The sequence below is a fragment of the Balaenoptera musculus genome, chromosome 1, assembly GCF_009873245.2.
Source record: "Balaenoptera musculus isolate JJ_BM4_2016_0621 chromosome 1, mBalMus1.pri.v3, whole genome shotgun sequence".
Lineage (NCBI taxonomy): Eukaryota > Metazoa > Chordata > Mammalia > Artiodactyla > Balaenopteridae > Balaenoptera > Balaenoptera musculus.
In genome coordinates, this window is record NC_045785.1 from 16,080,926 (window position 1) to 16,098,558 (window position 17,633).

The 17,633-nt window shown below is 37.2% G+C and overlaps 1 protein-coding gene across 7 annotated transcripts in view; it reads right to left on the bottom strand.

The window, feature by feature from the left end:
• EIF4G3 (eukaryotic translation initiation factor 4 gamma 3) overlaps positions 1 to 17,633 on the bottom strand; it is a 391,513-nt gene that overhangs the window by 158,451 nt on the left and 215,429 nt on the right. For all 7 annotated transcript variants that reach the window (XM_036862726.1, XM_036862730.1, XM_036862729.1 and 4 more), the window contains 4 exons: positions 16,695 to 16,874; positions 15,784 to 15,898; positions 8,327 to 8,424; positions 5,628 to 5,750 (listed from right to left, as the gene is read on the bottom strand). In XM_036862726.1, the coding sequence (XP_036718621.1) occupies positions 5,628 to 5,750; positions 8,327 to 8,424; positions 15,784 to 15,898; positions 16,695 to 16,874 (516 nt within the window). The remainder of the gene's footprint in view (positions 1 to 5,627; positions 5,751 to 8,326; positions 8,425 to 15,783; positions 15,899 to 16,694; positions 16,875 to 17,633) is intronic.

The following is a 17,633-nucleotide window of genomic DNA, read 5'->3' on the forward strand; positions in this document are numbered from 1 at the left end:
CGTGGTGCGCAGACTTCTCACTTGGGTGGCATCTCTTGTTGCGGAGCACAGGCTCTAGGCACGTGGGCTTTAGTAGTTGCAGCACACGGGCTCGGTAGTTGTGGCTCGCGGGCTCTAGACCGCAGGCTTGGTAGTTGTGGCGCATGGGCTTGGTTGCTCCACGGCATGTGGGATCCTCCCGGACCAGGGTTCAAACTCGTGTCCCCTGCGTTAGCAGGGGGATTCTTAACCACTGCGCCACCCGTGAAGTCTCAGAACAAAGATGTAAAGACAACTTCTAGGCTTATTGTCTGAGCAACTAGGGCAGACTATGGTATAATTTACTGATAACACAAAAACAACCAGGGGAGCACACCAAACACCTGAGGAAACATTAACCAAGGATTCACAAACTCAAATGCTTTTATAAACTAATGGGTGACCTAAATATGTGACTCAAAAGGGTGTAAAATAATAATAGAACAATGTAACAAACTAAAGAATGTATGCCCAGGTTAAAGGCGTTCAGATTGACGGAAACTTTTTTTCTTTAAACACTAACCTGATAAAACAACATACATCTGCAATAAAGAGAACCTCTTCCCTGAAGACAAGGAAAGACTTACAAGGTGTCAGGAATGCTGAGGGACACTCAGACACTCAGTGTAAAAGCTGTCCTGAGGCTTAACTAGAGGACTTAAAATGATTTTAAGGTTCCAATGGGGGTAAGAGGGCTAAACAACAACAACTTTAAAAACCAAGTTTTTAAACCACACCGCAACGAAGAGTAGTCCCTGCTCGCCGCAACGAGAGGCCCGCGTGCAGCAACGAGGACCCAGCACAGCCAAAATTAAATAAATAAATTTAAAAAGAAATAATTTTTTAACTACACAAATCAATAAATAAAAATTAAACGAGATACCATTTTTAAATCTATCAAATAAGCCATAATGTAAGGAAAGGGGTAGTCTCTCATATTGCTATTGGGAGATTAACTGGTACATTTCTGGAGGCTAGGTAACAAATGGCCAGATGGTTTCCAGGTACCAAGTTTGTAAGAAGCTCTTCAAAAGACTGAATAAGCTGTTAACTTTGGTAATTTTCCCAAAAGACAGGAGAGGCTGTATCTTCCCTAATATGTGCCAGCAATCAATTATCTTTCACCCGCCCCTATACTCTGTGGCATAGGACTCTACCCCAAGTTATATCCATGCTTCATTATAAGAGTAATTCTTAAAACAGAAGAAAGAACAAGAGGGAGTAGGGAGAGGAAGGAAAATATATAGTTCTATTTAAAATTTTAAGTGATTTTAATTCACCACCCCTTTGGAAGTAGACAATTCTGGAAGCCTTGCCTATACAGTCATCCCTCAGTATCCATGGGGGATTGAGTCTAGGACAGCCTGTGGATACTAAAATCCTCAGGTGCTCAAGTCCCTTATATGAAAAGGTACAGTATTTGCATTTAACCTCCTAGGTACTTTAAATCATTTCTATATTACTTATAATACCTAATACAACGTAAATGCTCCGTAAATACTTGCCAGTGCATGGTAAATTCAAGTTTTGCTTTTTAGAACTTTCTGTAATTTTTTTTCTGAATATTTTTGATCCCTGGCTATTTGAATTAGCAAATGAAGAACCTGTGGATAGGGAGGGCTGACTGTACAACACCATACACTTATTTTTACCCTGCAGGGTCCAAAATGACTTTCAGGAAGCTGGCACATTTCTTAATATGAAAACGTTCCTTGTGCCTCACTGCTATCAACAACAGAGATATAGCTCAGAGACTTTGATGCTGAGGGAAAGTAACAAAAATGTTCCCTTCTTTCCAACTTAAATATTTAAGGACTAACAGGGAACTCTGAGATTACTTCGTATAATCCCTCATTTTACATATCAAAAAATAGGGGTTTAAATGGCTTAACATTCTGACCCAAGGTCATAAATCTAAGTGACAGAGTGGAGACCGACCAGCATCAAGTACTCTAGTATTCTGTCCATTCATGCACCTCTGTCTGTGTACTATGATCATCTGAATGGGCACATATATTACACATATTTCTATAGCTTTAATACATCTGAGATATAAAATCTCAAGGAGTTATTCCACAGATCATTTTAAAACTTAGGAAGCAGGACAATTTTAAATTCAATCTACTCTTCAGGACAAAAATAGAAGTAGCAAAAACCTGTTTCTCCTCTCCATTCTCCTCCTCCAATGCAGTTTCTCTCAATTAACTCTTCTTAGCTTGCCTGCTTGCTAAAATCATTCATTATCTCCCTTTTCAAACATCCCATGTACACTCCATGTTATGTTTTACTATAAATCCCAGGATCTAAGTTTGAAGAATCACCTCTGATTCTTCCCTCTCTCTAACTCCTAGGGGAACCATGCAATGTGTTTACCTGGACAGTACTGGTTTATGCCTGTTGTCCCAGCAAAATGATTAATAGCATCCCCATTCATTTCTAAAACCGACCCAGTTTAGATGATAAATCATAGGGTTACCCTTTTTATAATCCTTACTTAGTAACCAATTGCTGAATATTTCTCTCACTGGCTTCCTCTCCTTCAACTGACTTCCCAATCTATCGCCACAAATGATAGCAGTCTCCCTTCACTCAATTTCCCATCACCATGTGCCTTTTTGCACATGCTGCCATTCTGCCTGGAACACCCTTCTCTCTCTTTCCATTTCTGTGAATCCAATCTGGGAACTCAGACAAAGTGGCATCTCTGCTGTGAAGCCTTCAAGACTCCTCCAGTCATTCTCTGTGCCTTCTGAAATAACAATAATTGTAATACTAATAACAGATAACATTTGTTGAATGCTCATTATGTCCCAAGCTTAAGCAATTTTAAGTATTTATTTAATACTTATAATAACTCTATATGATATTTATTTCCCTCGTTTTTTAAAATGTGGAAGCTAAAGTTCTAGAAGATAAGTAATTTGGCTAAAGTTACAAAATTCAGTTGTGGAACCAGGACTTGAAACCAAGTATATCTGATTCCAAGCCAAAGCTTTAAACCTCTCCCCTGTACTATCTCACCTGTACCAAGTACCATTAATAGGTTTCTGTGATCCAACACATTTGAGCCTGTGCTGTAAATATGACCCACTTGGTTGCCTCTGTGCTTTAATAATTCTCAGTATACATTTCACAGGAGGATCGGTCATATATTAGTAACTATCCTCTGTCTCCCTTGAAGAGACTGGGATGAGCTCAATGATAGGGAAGGGGCTTTGCTATTCACAGCACATGCAATTGTGACTCAAAGCAGGTACTCCGTAAGGCCAAAAGCAATACAGTATTTACTATTCAGTCATAAATTCTGAAAAGGGTTGTCTCACCTGCAGTCTTACTTACTAAGACTGTGGTCTAGGATCTATTTAGAATTAGGCCAAGGCTACAAACTAGCAGTTTTTAGGCTAAACCTAAAGGATCTTATTTGGCTGGCATAGTGCTATTTATTAGTAGAATTAGTTGCCAATAAAAACTTGCAGATTGATTTCTAGCTTCTTTTGAAACACTGGGTCAACATTTTTAAATGACATAACAATTAGGCATTAATGACTGCTTCCCTTAACCAGGGATATCCTCTCCTACTCTATGTGCACCACTCTCCATGAATTTCTAGAAAATGAAGCCAAGTGTCGGTTGCCATCATCACACTTGCGCTGTTGTTGTTCTTAAGAGGTAAATGAAATATTTCTAGTACATATGTCTGTTAAAAGGCTATTTATTCATTCCATGAATTTCATGCATTTGGAGTGACAACAGATCGGTAAGTGTGGATTTAAATGCAAACTACCTAATAAAATAAACTGATGCTTCAAGACAACATTACACCTCAAAAAGAACTACCAACATTATAATTGACTGATGACCTTTACCAAATAAAAATGTACACTTAATGGGCTTTATGATTACCCAAACACATACATTTGTATTCAGGCCTGGGATCCCTGGGGAAAGATAAAGAGCAAAAGGATTCCTGTGACTAAGGACAGAGAGATAACCAGAAGAGGGTAGGATCAAGTTTGTTAAGATTAAAGAAAAACCAACCCACAGGGAATTAAAATGCAAAAAGATATACTAATATATATTCAAGTTGAGAATTTAAACACAAATCAACAAAAGGTTGTCGACTACATAGTTGGACAGTAACAATATTTTAATTAATGTGGGAAAATACAGACCAAAATTGAACTGCCCCGATCAACTAATCCTAAATTCTTGCTATAGTATGTTCCCACCTAACAGAGCACATAAGTGGATAACTTAAATGTGTATATGTGCTTGTCCCATGTTTACGTCCAGGGACAAGATTAAGTATAAGCCCTGTTCAATCATTCCAGATTTGGAATATCCCTGGGGAAATAATAGGGAATGGTGAAAAGTTCTATTAACAATCATTAATATAACCTTACAATTCATATATCTAGATGGTTACATATTATACTTAGCTAGACGATGGAAGACTGAGATAAAAGTCAGCCAGAGAGTATCATCGTTTCCAAGTGAAACACATCATTATACAGAGTCCCAAGTTTTAGGCCGACTCAAAATTCACAGATTTTCAAGGGGCTCTAAACTTAGCCATCTGTTTGCGAGCTCAATTTTTAAAGAACTTTTTTTTAACCTATACAGTACTACTAAAATCAAGTCAATAGTCTGTCATTCTGAAATGCCTTATATTTGACCATCCATATCACTTGTTTGTAAACTGGGCTCTGAGAAGTACCTCACCATCCTGCCACAAGAGGGGGAAGCAAGCAGATCCCTAGACCTTAACAACTTTGGTTATGTCTGTTTTATATGCTGAGCGTTCACTTTAGATATTTTGAAGATTTGAAATCACTCTTCTCCTCTGAATGGTTTAGCAGAATTTAAAGTAACCCAATGATGAAATCAAAATTCTATCAAACTTTGGGGGGGGGGGGTCCATTTTCTATTATAGTTTGCTAAACCTCAGCTTCTCCTAGAAAGCCTTGATGTCTAAAAGCAAGAAAGTGAACTCTTAGAAGATCATGATAACCACATTCTGCAACAGAAACAAAAAGGTGTTTGACAGAACTTGTTAATAACCTTTGTAAATAATTAAAGAAGACACCCTCCACTCAAGAAGCTCATTTATGTAGTACTAAAAAGTAAGAGGTATACCTATAATCCATTTAAATATGCTCTGAATAACACAGGCAATCATCTCAAACAACACAGTTCAATAAAAATGTTTAAATTCTCAATTTTAATGTTTATATTATCACAGAGTGTAGCATTTAATTCCTAAGACTCCATATTGAAAATATAAAATACTCATTTAATGATGAGGTTTCCATAGGAATGCAGCTCCTTTTGGTACCATGCAATAATAGTTCATTAGGAAGAGTGGCAGCAGCTATGCTCTGAATGTGAAGACAATACAGAGAAATATTACCAATAAAAAGTTGGAAGTTATAACAGTTTACAAAGAGAAACAACATGTCTGTTTAAATATCATTTAGATATTCGAGGCTATGAGACAACTGACGGAAAAGAAAAGTACAGTCAAGTGGCTATAGAAGAAAGAAGAGTTCAGTAGAGGTTAGTGAACAAAAAATACACACCATCATCCATCATGGCACATTCTGTCTTACCTGAGGAGGAGTAGGTGTGGATGTGGGTCTCCCTATGGGTGGAGTAGGATTTCTGCTGCCACCTCCAGACATAATCTCCTCTGTTATGTCTTTACCTCCCTGGTTTGGATCTCGAATTCTTATCTATAAGGTTACAAATAAGATGGCATATTTATAGATGGGTGTCTATGTAGTAGATTTATAGGCATCTGATGTATAAAGATGCAAACTGGGAAACCTGTCAAACATCAAAGTTGACAATCACCACATTTGACTTGATTTCAATCACGGAACCAGAGAGGGTCATTCAAAAGAATTTAGGCCATTAGCTCTAACTTGAATTAATTAGCACAACAAGCTAAAATGAAACCTAGTTGGATAAACTTCTAGGTCAAAAAGGCAAAGTATTAACACTTGTCTTTTAAGCAATGCCAAGTTGACTGATTTTATTTATAATGCTTAACATAAGACGAGATTCATAAAAGAGTTTTAAAATATGGAAGTTACTATCTAAAGTTTTAAAGCCTTTAAATGGTTCTCTAACAAAATGTAAAATATCCATATCCTAGGACTCAGAAATAGGGATTTATGTTGCAGATAACCTTGTATATGTATGTAAAGATGCTCACTGCAATACTGTTTTTTTTTCCCAGCAAAGACATACAAAGATCCTAAAGACTGATCAAGAACATAGTAATTAAAACTTTATGCTACAATATGTGGAACCTAGAAAAATGGTACAGATGAACCGGTTTGCAGGGCAGAAATAGAGACACAGATGTAGAGAACAAACATATGGACACCAAGGGGGGAAAGTGGCGAGGGGTGGTGGTGGTATGATGAACTGGGAGATTGGGATTGACATATATACACTAATACGTATAAAATGGATAACTAATAAGAACCTGCTGTATAAAAAATAAAAAAAAAATTTATGCTACATCCTTATAATTAAATACCAAACAGCCAGTAGAAAAAATGAGATTGATCTACATGTACTAATATGGAATGACTGTCAAGATGTATTGGTAAATGAAAAGATGCAAGATACAGAACAATGTGTATGGTCTTCTTTTAATTTTTTTGAAGGCTACCTATGCATAGACATCAGTGGAGATGGTGCTATAATGGAGATGGAGTACCTGGGTCTAGGCCTTCCATCCTGGGACAGTGCTGAAAGCCCCCCCTGCTTGTCATTAAATCCAGAGCTTATCAAGCTAGCCTTGGCTTCTTGAAAATGTCAAAGAATTCACTAATAAGACCATCTGTATCTGGAAGCTTTCCTGGGAGTAGGTCTTTATTAAGATTTCTACTATCAGCTATTTTTTCAGGTATAGAATCTTATTCCTGCTATAGTTTTTTGGGTTTTTAAAAATTAATTAATTTATTAATTAATTAATTTATTTATTTTTGGTTGCACTGGGTCTTCGTTGCTGTGCATGGGCTCTTCTCTAGTTGCAGTGAGCGGGGACTACTCTTCATTGCGGTGCGTGGGCTTCTCGTTGCAGTAGCTTCTCTTGTTGTGGAGCACGGGCTCTAGGTGCACAGGCTTCAGTAGTTGTGGCACACAGGCTCAGTAGTTGTGGTGCACAGGCTTAGTTGCTCTGCAGCATGTGGAATCTTCCCGAACCAGGGCTCAAACCCGTGTCTCCTGTACTGGCAGGCGGATTCTTAACCACTGCGACACCAGGGAAGTCCTCTACTACAGTTTTATGTACTGTTTTACAATTCATTTATTCTACTTTCTTCTTCAGTAACATCTATTAATACTGTCTTCCATCTTCATTATTTTCTTTACTAATTTTTCTGCATTCTGAGAGTGTTCTTCAAGTCCAACATCTACCATGCTGTGTCAACATTTCCACAGCAGTTTCTCAACTGTAGTGTCATGATACATTGGCATGTCATGTTTATTATGATGTGTGCACAAATAATTTGTCTCTGATAAAAAAGAACCAAAGTTCTGAAACTCATTAATTATTATTAAATGAGAGTACTTGCAAGAGTATTGCTATGATGTCACGCCCACCTATTTTATCTGTGTGAATGTGGGAATCTCTTATAAACATCATTCATTTCGTGTGTTCTGATGGATAGAAGATTGCAAGCCACTCTTCTACAAAATATTCTGCAGTGCATATTTCATATTACTGTACTCTAATTCTCTTGGGCCTGCCTGACTAGATAGAGGCAAAGCCTCTGTAATTTATTTAAAACAATTACAATACATTTTCTAAATTCTGCTTTCTGTTTCTTAAAATAAATGTATTCTACAGGAAATATTTTTCTTGCTGTCCTTAATACCATGCCTATCTTCTCTTGTGCTATTTTTCCCCTGTCAATTCATAGTTGAATATAGAGCTGACTAGGACTAGAGTTAAAGGACAATAAGGATGTGAGAACCGAGCTCAAATTCCTCCCACTTAGTGAGACTTTAGAAGATTAAACCTTCCTGTTCTGGAGCTGGATGGCATGTTGTCATTTAGCATAGCTAGCTCAGTGTATGTTGAAAATTGATATTAAGCAAAGGGTGCTTGTAACGTCTAGTTATATGCCCATACAAATCCTCCAGGTCTAGTGGTGAGGATATAAGGGAGAAATAAAAACTGGCAGTCATTTGGGAACTGAGGTGAATAATTATTACAGCTGTGGGTAAACTTATTGGGTAAGTAAATGGACATTCAATTTTAAAGTGAGAACACTTAATGAAGATCTCTTACTGTTTTTTTCTCTCTCTTGGCTGGAGGGGGCTGCTGCTGCGTAGGCACTATGATAGGTGCTGACTGATACACTGGCTGACTTGGGTAAAAAGGCGCTCCTAAAGAATTAGAAAAGAATGAAAAAAAGCATTCAGTTATTTTGTCAACCACTATAAGACTAGTAATGGCACTGTAAATCTAGACAATTAGTTTAAAAAAAAAGTAACAGACAAAAATAAGCATTCTTCTTGCTCAGCTCTTTCCACCAGCTCCCCTCCAGCTACTGAAGTGGTCAAGGAATGATTCCCAAACAGTCATAAGCATCTATCTTTTCTTCAGCATCCACTATAAAAACAACTAAATAAGCAACTCCTGCAGACTGCCACGAGCGTTACTGCTTAAAAAAAATCTATCCTGGGGGCCCACTGCCTCCAACCGTGATTCTCAAACAAAGGTTTGTGTGGATATGTCTTGTGTGTGGGTTTGGTCAGGGGCAGAATATATCTCATCATCTTGGGGGTTGGGGTGGTCTAATTCTTCTCCTTACTTATGGAGAACCACTCCCACAGGGAACTACCATTTAGGTTTGGCGAATGTCCTACTGTTGGGGCTGATAACAAGCAGCCTAAAGATGAAGTCCAGCCACTAGGAATCCAGGTTCCAAACTACATTTTCTACCATCCTCAAACTCCACACCTCTGCTCTAAGGGATAACGTATTCCTATCCCTTGAGTAGACCAATCTCTTCAACATTGTTCATGCCTTTGACTATACTGCCCTTCTGCCTGAAATTAACTTCTTCTACCTACCCACCTCAATGAATCCTTTTTAACTTTCAAAACTTTGACTATTATTATAATTACTATTAAACCAGAGTGCTTATAGCAGAGGTGGTAAGAAGGGGTCAGATACTGGATATTTTTGAAAGTAGAACCTCCAGACTTGCTAATGGATTGGATGTGGGTGTGAGAGAAACAAGTGTCCAGGAAAATTCTTAAGGTCTGTCTGAGCAAGTGGAAGGATGGAGGTACTATTTACTGTGCTATTTATTTATTTACTGAGATGAGGAAGAGTACAATTTAGGGCAGAAAAATCAAGAGCTCAATTTTGGACATGTAAAGTTTTGACATTCTTATTAGACTTTCAAACAGAGATATCAAGTAGGCCAAAAGAGACACAAGTCTGGAGTCGGAGAATAGGTATCCATTTTGGAATTAGACTATATGGACAGTATTTAAACCATGAGACTGGGTAACTCAGGAAATGAGTACAAACAGAAAAGAAGCCCAAGGACTAAACTTTGAAGCACTCTATGCTGTTTATTTATTTATTTATTTAAATAGTGACCTTTTTTTGGCGGCGCTGCACTGCTTGCAGGATCTTAGTTCCCTGACCAGGGACTCAATCTGGGCCCACAGCAGTGAAAGCACGGAGTCCTAACCACTGGATCACCATGGAACTCCCAAGGCACTCTATGTTGTTTAGAGGTCACAGATATGAAGAAAACCCAGCAAAGGAGATGAATGGTCCAAGAATGGGCAGAGTGCTTAACTATGTCAAATGGTACTGGGAGGTCAATTAAGATTTAGCAAAGTAGAATTCACTGGTGACCTTGACAAAAGTTGTTTGGGGTGGGAGTGGACGTGTGCATCCTCATCTGTCTTCAGAAAATGAAGACAGTGAGTACAGACAGCTCTTTTTCTTAAAAGTCTTAAAGGAAGCAGAAAAATGGGCTATAGGTGGACAAAAATATGAAGTTAAAAAAAAAACTTTTTTTTTTTAAAAGATGGGAATGAAACAATATACCTGTATGCTGATAAAACTAATCCAGCAGAGGGAGAAAAAAAATGATAATGTAGGAAAGAGAGAAGAGAACTGCTAGAGTAACAGCCTTAAATGGGTACATATATGATGGGTGCACAAGTGATGACTGGCCTTTAGTGGGAGAGATGGATAGCAGTCAAAGTAACAAGAAGGAAAGAAATGTGTATGAAGATAGTTAATACTGGTAAAATCCTTGGTACTTCAGTAAAAAGTCAAATAATGTAGGCTCCATTATCACTGTCATCATCGACATCTTCACCATCCCCACCATCTTCATAATAATAATCCTCAAGTGGAAATTTCTCGGAAGCACTATGATTTGCAGTATCAGAACTCTGCAGGTATCAATCAGGTTTCGAGAATCAGATTTGGAAAAGAACTAAACAGGGTTGATGTAAACAGCATGACTAGGATTTGAATAAATTCAAAGACAAAAACACATTAGCTATCCTCTAGTAAGTGAGCAAAGTATTATCAAAGCAGAGCTCAAATAAGCAATTCTATACTACCATATTACGTCACTAGCTCCAAAACTCACAAAACGATCCCCTAAAATTGGTTTCAAATGCTGTTGCACAAGCAATACAATTGGCTCACCTTGCCTTATTTTTTAAGCTAAGTGAAATAAGATCCAAAAGGTAAAACATCCCTTAAAAAAAAAAAATCAGATTCTTCTAATGAATCAGTTCTGAATCAACATGATTGGGGCAGAGGCTGATGTATAATATATGCACAATAAATACCAGCTGAATAAACCTGGCAGAATAGGATAATCTCAATATAGTGGGGAGTTAAACACTAAATTAGTAAAACATTTAGTCAACTATGGACCCCAGCAGAGCAGGCCTTCTGCCCTACCAAACAATAGTTTTTTAAAAATAATCTAATCCAACTTCTCACATAGGCAGGGACATTTAAAACATTTATTTTATTCTATTAAAAATGTGAATCACTTTTGCATACCATTTATCAGGCAAGTTACTTAATGTCTCTGGAACTCTTATTCATGGAATGAGGTAGGTTTGTCTAGATCAGGAGGCCCAAATTCAGCTTAATACCATTTATTTTGTAAATAAAGTATTATGGGAAGACACCCACAAATAACACTTTATCTACTCTCTATGGCTGGTTTCCCACTACTATGGCAGAGCTGAATGGTTTGGGTTAAAGGTGGGTGTGGGGATGGGATTCTAGTTCTGCAAAGCCTGAGATATTTACTATATATGGTCCTTTATAGAAAAAGTTTGCTGACTCTTATTCTATATCAGTGGTTCTCCTAACCCCAGTCTATATAAAAGGTGCCAATGATATATGGCAAAATATATACAATAATAACCATGAAATACACACATACACACACAACTACAGGCTTGCCAACTTGACATTTTTGGAAAGGACTGTTCCTTTTTTGAAATTATTTCAGTCTTACTCTTTTGTTGTTAAAACAGCCTTCCTATAGGAAATGATACAATAAGTAGCAGTCTGCTTTAAAAGTCTTATTGGCAAAATTTTAAATATAATAGTCATGTATGTTTCTTCCTTTATTTTACTTTACTTTATATTTCACTTGCCCAGGATACTGAAAGATCTGGGGACAACTGGTCTAGTCAATATTTAGATTTCATCTCATTGGCAAAACCCCAAGCACAAACATCACACAAATTCCTGAAAGGCAGGGAGAATACCTCAACATCTACATTCCACAGAATACTTAGCACAAATGTCTTTCACATTGCAGGTCTTCCAAAACCTTTCAAAACCTTCAATTTTCCATAGAAACAAAGATAAATATAGTGGTTAAATATGCAGGCTGGCACATAAAAATCAATTTATCCCATAATATACCCATAATAATAATGTATTGCCGCTCTGCGAAAACACAATCAAACTGAATTTGAGGTGCCAAAAAAGTTTCATACCTACACACACTACGGGGAACAATGACTCCCTCAGCTCTTACAAGCTGAACAAGGTGCCCAAGCCCCCATAGAGACTCAGGAAAAGAGTGGAAAGAAGATGACAGAAGGAAAGGGAAATGACATGACAGAGTGAGAAAAAAGGAGAGTATACTGGTTTGAAGTAAGAGAGAACGGGGCCATCTACCACTGTAAATTCTCAATCTTTTTTTTCTTCCTCAACATCACTGCCACCATCAACCACATCCCTTTGCTCCCAAAACTATGTTTTTCATCTTGGGCGATCACCCTCTAGGGTTGGCCTGGAAACAATTTCAGTCTCCATGAGGTATTTCTGATATAACATCAAAATATTTAAGAAACACTGACAAGAGAAAAACTGAAAAGCGACACTGAGAAAATACTATTCATTAGTTATTTTTCCTCAACACTGTGGAAACACTGCAAAAATTATACAGAATTCTATGATCTTTGTTACTGAAATTCAATGTAGTTAGGAATATTTTTTGAGAACCACTGTTCAAGGCTTAAACCAAGCAGGGGAGTAAACTGTTAGTATGCAGGAGTTAAGTGCAAAGTTAAGGATGAAGAACTAAGAACTCTGGGGGGAAAAAAGCCCACCCAACTCACAAACTCCAGCAGTAGAGCAAGAAGGAACAAGTCTTGGATTCATTCCTTGCCAGTTCAGATAAAGGAAGGGCCTCTGCCCTAGAAGAAAGGACTCCTGCTTTGGAACACAGAACTAGGATCCCATCCCCACACCCACCGTTAACCCAACCCAAGATCAGGACAGGAGAGGTGAAGAGGAAAGGGGAGGCATCAGGATCAGAGGGGAATTAAGAAATGGAAGTGAAAAGGTAAGAGAAGGGGAGATTCCAAGAAAAGGAAATAGAAAGGGAATGTTTATGGCTTCTAGACCATAAGATCAAGGCAATATAGCTGGAGGATCTATAATTGATGGGAACTATTAGATTACAACTTTTGATTCTGATAAAAACATACTAACTAGTGACAGGCTTTAAAACTAAAACATCTGCCCAAATAACAAAAAGAACCTAAACTTCTATCAGCAGAGAACTAGATTATGATTTATTCTTAAAATGGAATACTATGTAGCTTGAAATTCTATAGGCAATGAAATGGAAAGATGTCCATGAATATGTCGTGAGATGGGGAAAAAAAACAGGAAGTTTTAGAACATTAAAAATAGTATGTGCCCATTTGCATTAAAAATTATTTAAATATGAATGAAAAAAATATGTTTCAATCTGTTAAATCATTATTTCTTTAGGGAGTAAGGAGGGACAAAAATTGGTTATTTCAACTTTTTATGCCCTACATTATTTGTATTTTTCATCAACTTGGTTATTTTCATAATGAAAAACTATCTTAAGATCGTCTTTCTAATCTTAAGGAAACTAGGAAAACAGTGTTTTAATCTAGGTGATGAACTACCTACTCAATGTCTATTGGATCTATGTAAGAATTTCCTGGGGAAGAAAGAATATCTATCACAAGGAACAGACATCAACAATATCTGAGATACAACTGCACCTCAGTCTATTGCTTTTTTGTAAAAATAAATAAATATGGCTTATAGATAATAGAAATAAATAAAACCAAAATGTTATAATACTGTACATCCACATCATCAAAATATCTCTACTAGTAAACTCATCTATATTGTTTCCATATATACTGCAGCAGTAGTTTCAAGAGCAAGAAAGAGGGCTGGCACAGACTTATAATAATGATGATATTTTCTGAGTCAAAAAATCATTTATGTGATCTGTAAATAAACAGTAGACTAAAATCAGTGAGAAACCTTTCAAAATAATTTTGTAAATTCTAAGCTACAATTGCATTCCCTTTGCAACATGGATTTGAAAGAGAAATATTGTTAATTTCAGCATGTTTACTCTGACAGATAATCTCATCTTAAAGTTTTTCTATTCAATAAATTCTAGATAACAACAACAGCCAATTTTACACCTCAAAATAATTTTAATTGGATTTAAAATTTCAGAGCAAGTACCAATACAAAGGCACTAGACTTGTGTGAAAACTGTGCCTTAAAGCTAAGTTCAAGGGGTGCACAAGTACCTCAACAGTACTGGCAATATTCTATGTTAAAGCTGGGTAATGTGCATATATTATTTTCCTTTTAAACATATGTGTAAACATGTATTATTCTGAAAATATCAAGTATTTCTTAGTAAAAATACCACTTAATAAAGCCATGTTAAATAAACATATATATTTGAGACATTTAATGAAGTTTTAAAGTATATCATTTTGAAACAGCAGTTTCACAAGTAACAGAAAGGTTTTCCTTTTCTAAAAGAAGTAAAGCTAGGTAACACTTGGTTGCTTTGCCTATTTCACTTCAAAACCTAAAGGAAACCTTCCTGGGTTATTCTAATACCCATCAATTATTCTATAAAGGTTTTTAACTGAGCCACTAATCCCAATGTTAGGAAATCAGTTAGTGGATACATGTTTATCTAGGGTGGGTTACCATCTTAAAAGAACAAGTTAAAATTTTAATATGTCCTTGCTGTAATGGAAAAGAGCAATGCTTACTGAATTTTTTTTTAAATAATTATTTTTTAAATTAATTAACTAATTAATATTTTTGCTGGGTCTTCCCTGCTGCGCACGGGCTTTCTCTAGTTGTGGCGAGCAGGGGCTACTCTTCGTTGCAGTGCATGAGCTTCTTATTGCGGTGGCTTCTCTTGTTGCGGAGCACAGGCTCTAGGTGCACGGGCTTCAGTAGTTGTGGCACGTGGACTCAGTAGTTGTGGCACACGGGCTCTAGAGCGCAGGCTCAGTACTTGTGGCGCACGGGAGTAGTTGCTCTGACACATGTGGGATCTTCCCGGACCAGGGCTTGAACCCATGTCCCCTGCACTGGCAGGTGGATTCTTAACACTGTGCCACCAGGGGAGTCCCCTTACTGAATGTCAAAGTTTAACTTTTCTAGTATTTGCTGATTTTATCACTTATAATTCATCTTCTAAGGAAAAAAAACAAGTGTGGTATGTTGTAGAAATTTACTGAATAACGTTAAGTAATTTTCATTACTCCTTAGTTTAGTATCGGTTCACACACCAAGTATAAGCTTGGTGCTTGCTTCTCTACATTAAAAATACTTGTAATTTTTCAAGGCATTTCCATTTAACTAATCCTTAAAACCTCCCCATGACACAGATCTTACCAAAGTTTTGCAGAAAAGGACTCACAGGTATACTGAGTTAAATTCAGTCATCCCATGTGTATTCTCTAAGTGCCTGCCAGTCACTGTTCTTCAGGTGCTAGGGATATAGCAGTAAACAAAACAAATAAAATTCCCTGCCTTCGTGGATATTACATTCTAGTGAGAAAACATTAACAAATGTTTTGGTAAATGGTGGTAAATGCTTAGAAAAAAAGAAATCATGTAAGGGAGATAAGGTATATTTATGCATTCAGCAAAAATCCAGCAACAATCTAGGTAATCATGAGCCAGCAGCAGACATCACACTCTTGAGACATGGGCTCTTTGCAACAGAATTACCAGCTCCTTCAGAAGGTGTCATTAACTAAATACAAAAAAAGCTTTCAGGTCAGAACTGTTTGCAACATTTTATTTAAAAATCTTTCACACCACCAAACCTCACTACCTAAACTGACCTGCCAAACAACAAAATGAAATAAGCGCAACAAACTAGCAGAAATTGCCTAATTTTTCATACTTACCATAAGCACTGGGGAAGTCCCCAGGTCCCGGTCCAGGATAAAAAGGACCTGGCCCTGGCGGCTGAACCGGATACTGCTGTGGGGGCCCAACATACGGAGGGCCACTATGACGGTACTGCAAGAGAGGGGTTACAGACATTTAGGAAGTAACATGAAGGTAGCTTACTATGGAAAAATAAAGGGGTGTGCGTGTGTGTGTGTGTGTGTGTGTGTGTGTGTGTGTATGTGTGTGTAAGAGAATCATTTAAAGGAGGCAAAGCCACTTTGTTAAACACATTCAAAACACCTGCTTGCCATTAAGATGCAATGAGTAGATAAACAACAAGGATTTACTGTATAGCACAGGGAACTATATTCAGTATCTTGTAATAACCTATAATGGAAAAGAATTGAAAAAAATGAATATACATATGTATAACCAAATCACTTTGCTGCACACCTCAAACTAACACAATACTGTATATCAAATATACTTCAATTAAAAAAAAAAGATGTAATGAGGATGTAAAAAAGGTGTGCCTTAGGTAAAGCCATACAGCAAATCAGGGCACAGGCAGACATCAGCTCATTGTAAAATTATTTCAGGCTGACAGCTTTCAATGACACTGAATGGTATTACTGGAACAAGTAGTTATGGACTCTATTTTAGAGCAGCTGGTTGTGGGTAAGGGATTGGGGGAAAGCTAGGATATAAAAACAATTTCTCTATCATCTTAGAAAATTTTAAGAGATGAAATATCTCCTTATGATATTATGAAAAATGACAAAATGGCTTAGACTTATATCCAACAAAAAAGTTCACACGTCACTAAAAACCAAAGCTACCAGCCACCCTCCCTGTTCCCTCTGATGAGAATCTGAGTTAATGCCCACTCTGCTGATGGACCACACGGATCTGAGAGATACTTTACCTGTGGTATACAGTACTGAGGACCCTGGGGCACCGGGTATGGCATGGGCAGGTGGTTAACCATCATGATGTGCTGATTGGCCTGATACACTGCAGTGGGTGTCTGTGCACCAGGACGAATGGAAGGACTGCTGTTCGGGATGGTAGCTCTAGGAGGCTGTATTTGAGGCCTCTGGAAAAACTGAGGAGGGGAGAAAAAAATATATATATATTTTTTTTTACAAAGGGCAGTATGTAAATTTTACTATCTTGAGCTTTCTCCTTTTTTCCACTTATAAAAATCTTATCAACTTGAGTTAGAAATACAACATACATAAAAAGAGACTTAATTGCCTATATCTGGGTTCACAAAAAGCATTCCACATGAGGCACAGCCACACCAATTCACGCTTTGATCAATACTGTCACTCATTTGAAAACAGTAGGGCAGCCTCACTTTTAAAATGAAATCTCAGATAATTTAAACTAAAAATTCCATACCATAAATTATTAATTTTAAAATGTGTGGTAAAATATAACAAAAGGGGTAGTTGGTATCTCTCTAAAAGTTGTTCTGTTGTATAAAAGCATTGCTTCTTTCATAAAGAGTAGATAGCTCATTATCAACTTATTAAAAATTAAAGTAGTCCCCTAAAAAACTACCATTCAAGTCATTTATAAAGTATTTAGAATAACAATAAATCTTTCTGGACATTAAAATTTTCATCTCAGTTTATCAAGGTCAAATTAAACTAAAACCATCTGTAGGGTTGTCACATGCTAATTGTCACATGACAGGAAAAGCCTTCATTTTGCAAATAGTGGCAATCTCATACTAAACTGAACCCAATTTTGCTTTCTCAAATAGTTTGCAATAAAAGTGGAAAATCTAGACAGGCTTGAGAATGGTCTGGAAGGAGCACATCTCAAATCTTTCAAATGGTAACCAGTACTTGTGGTT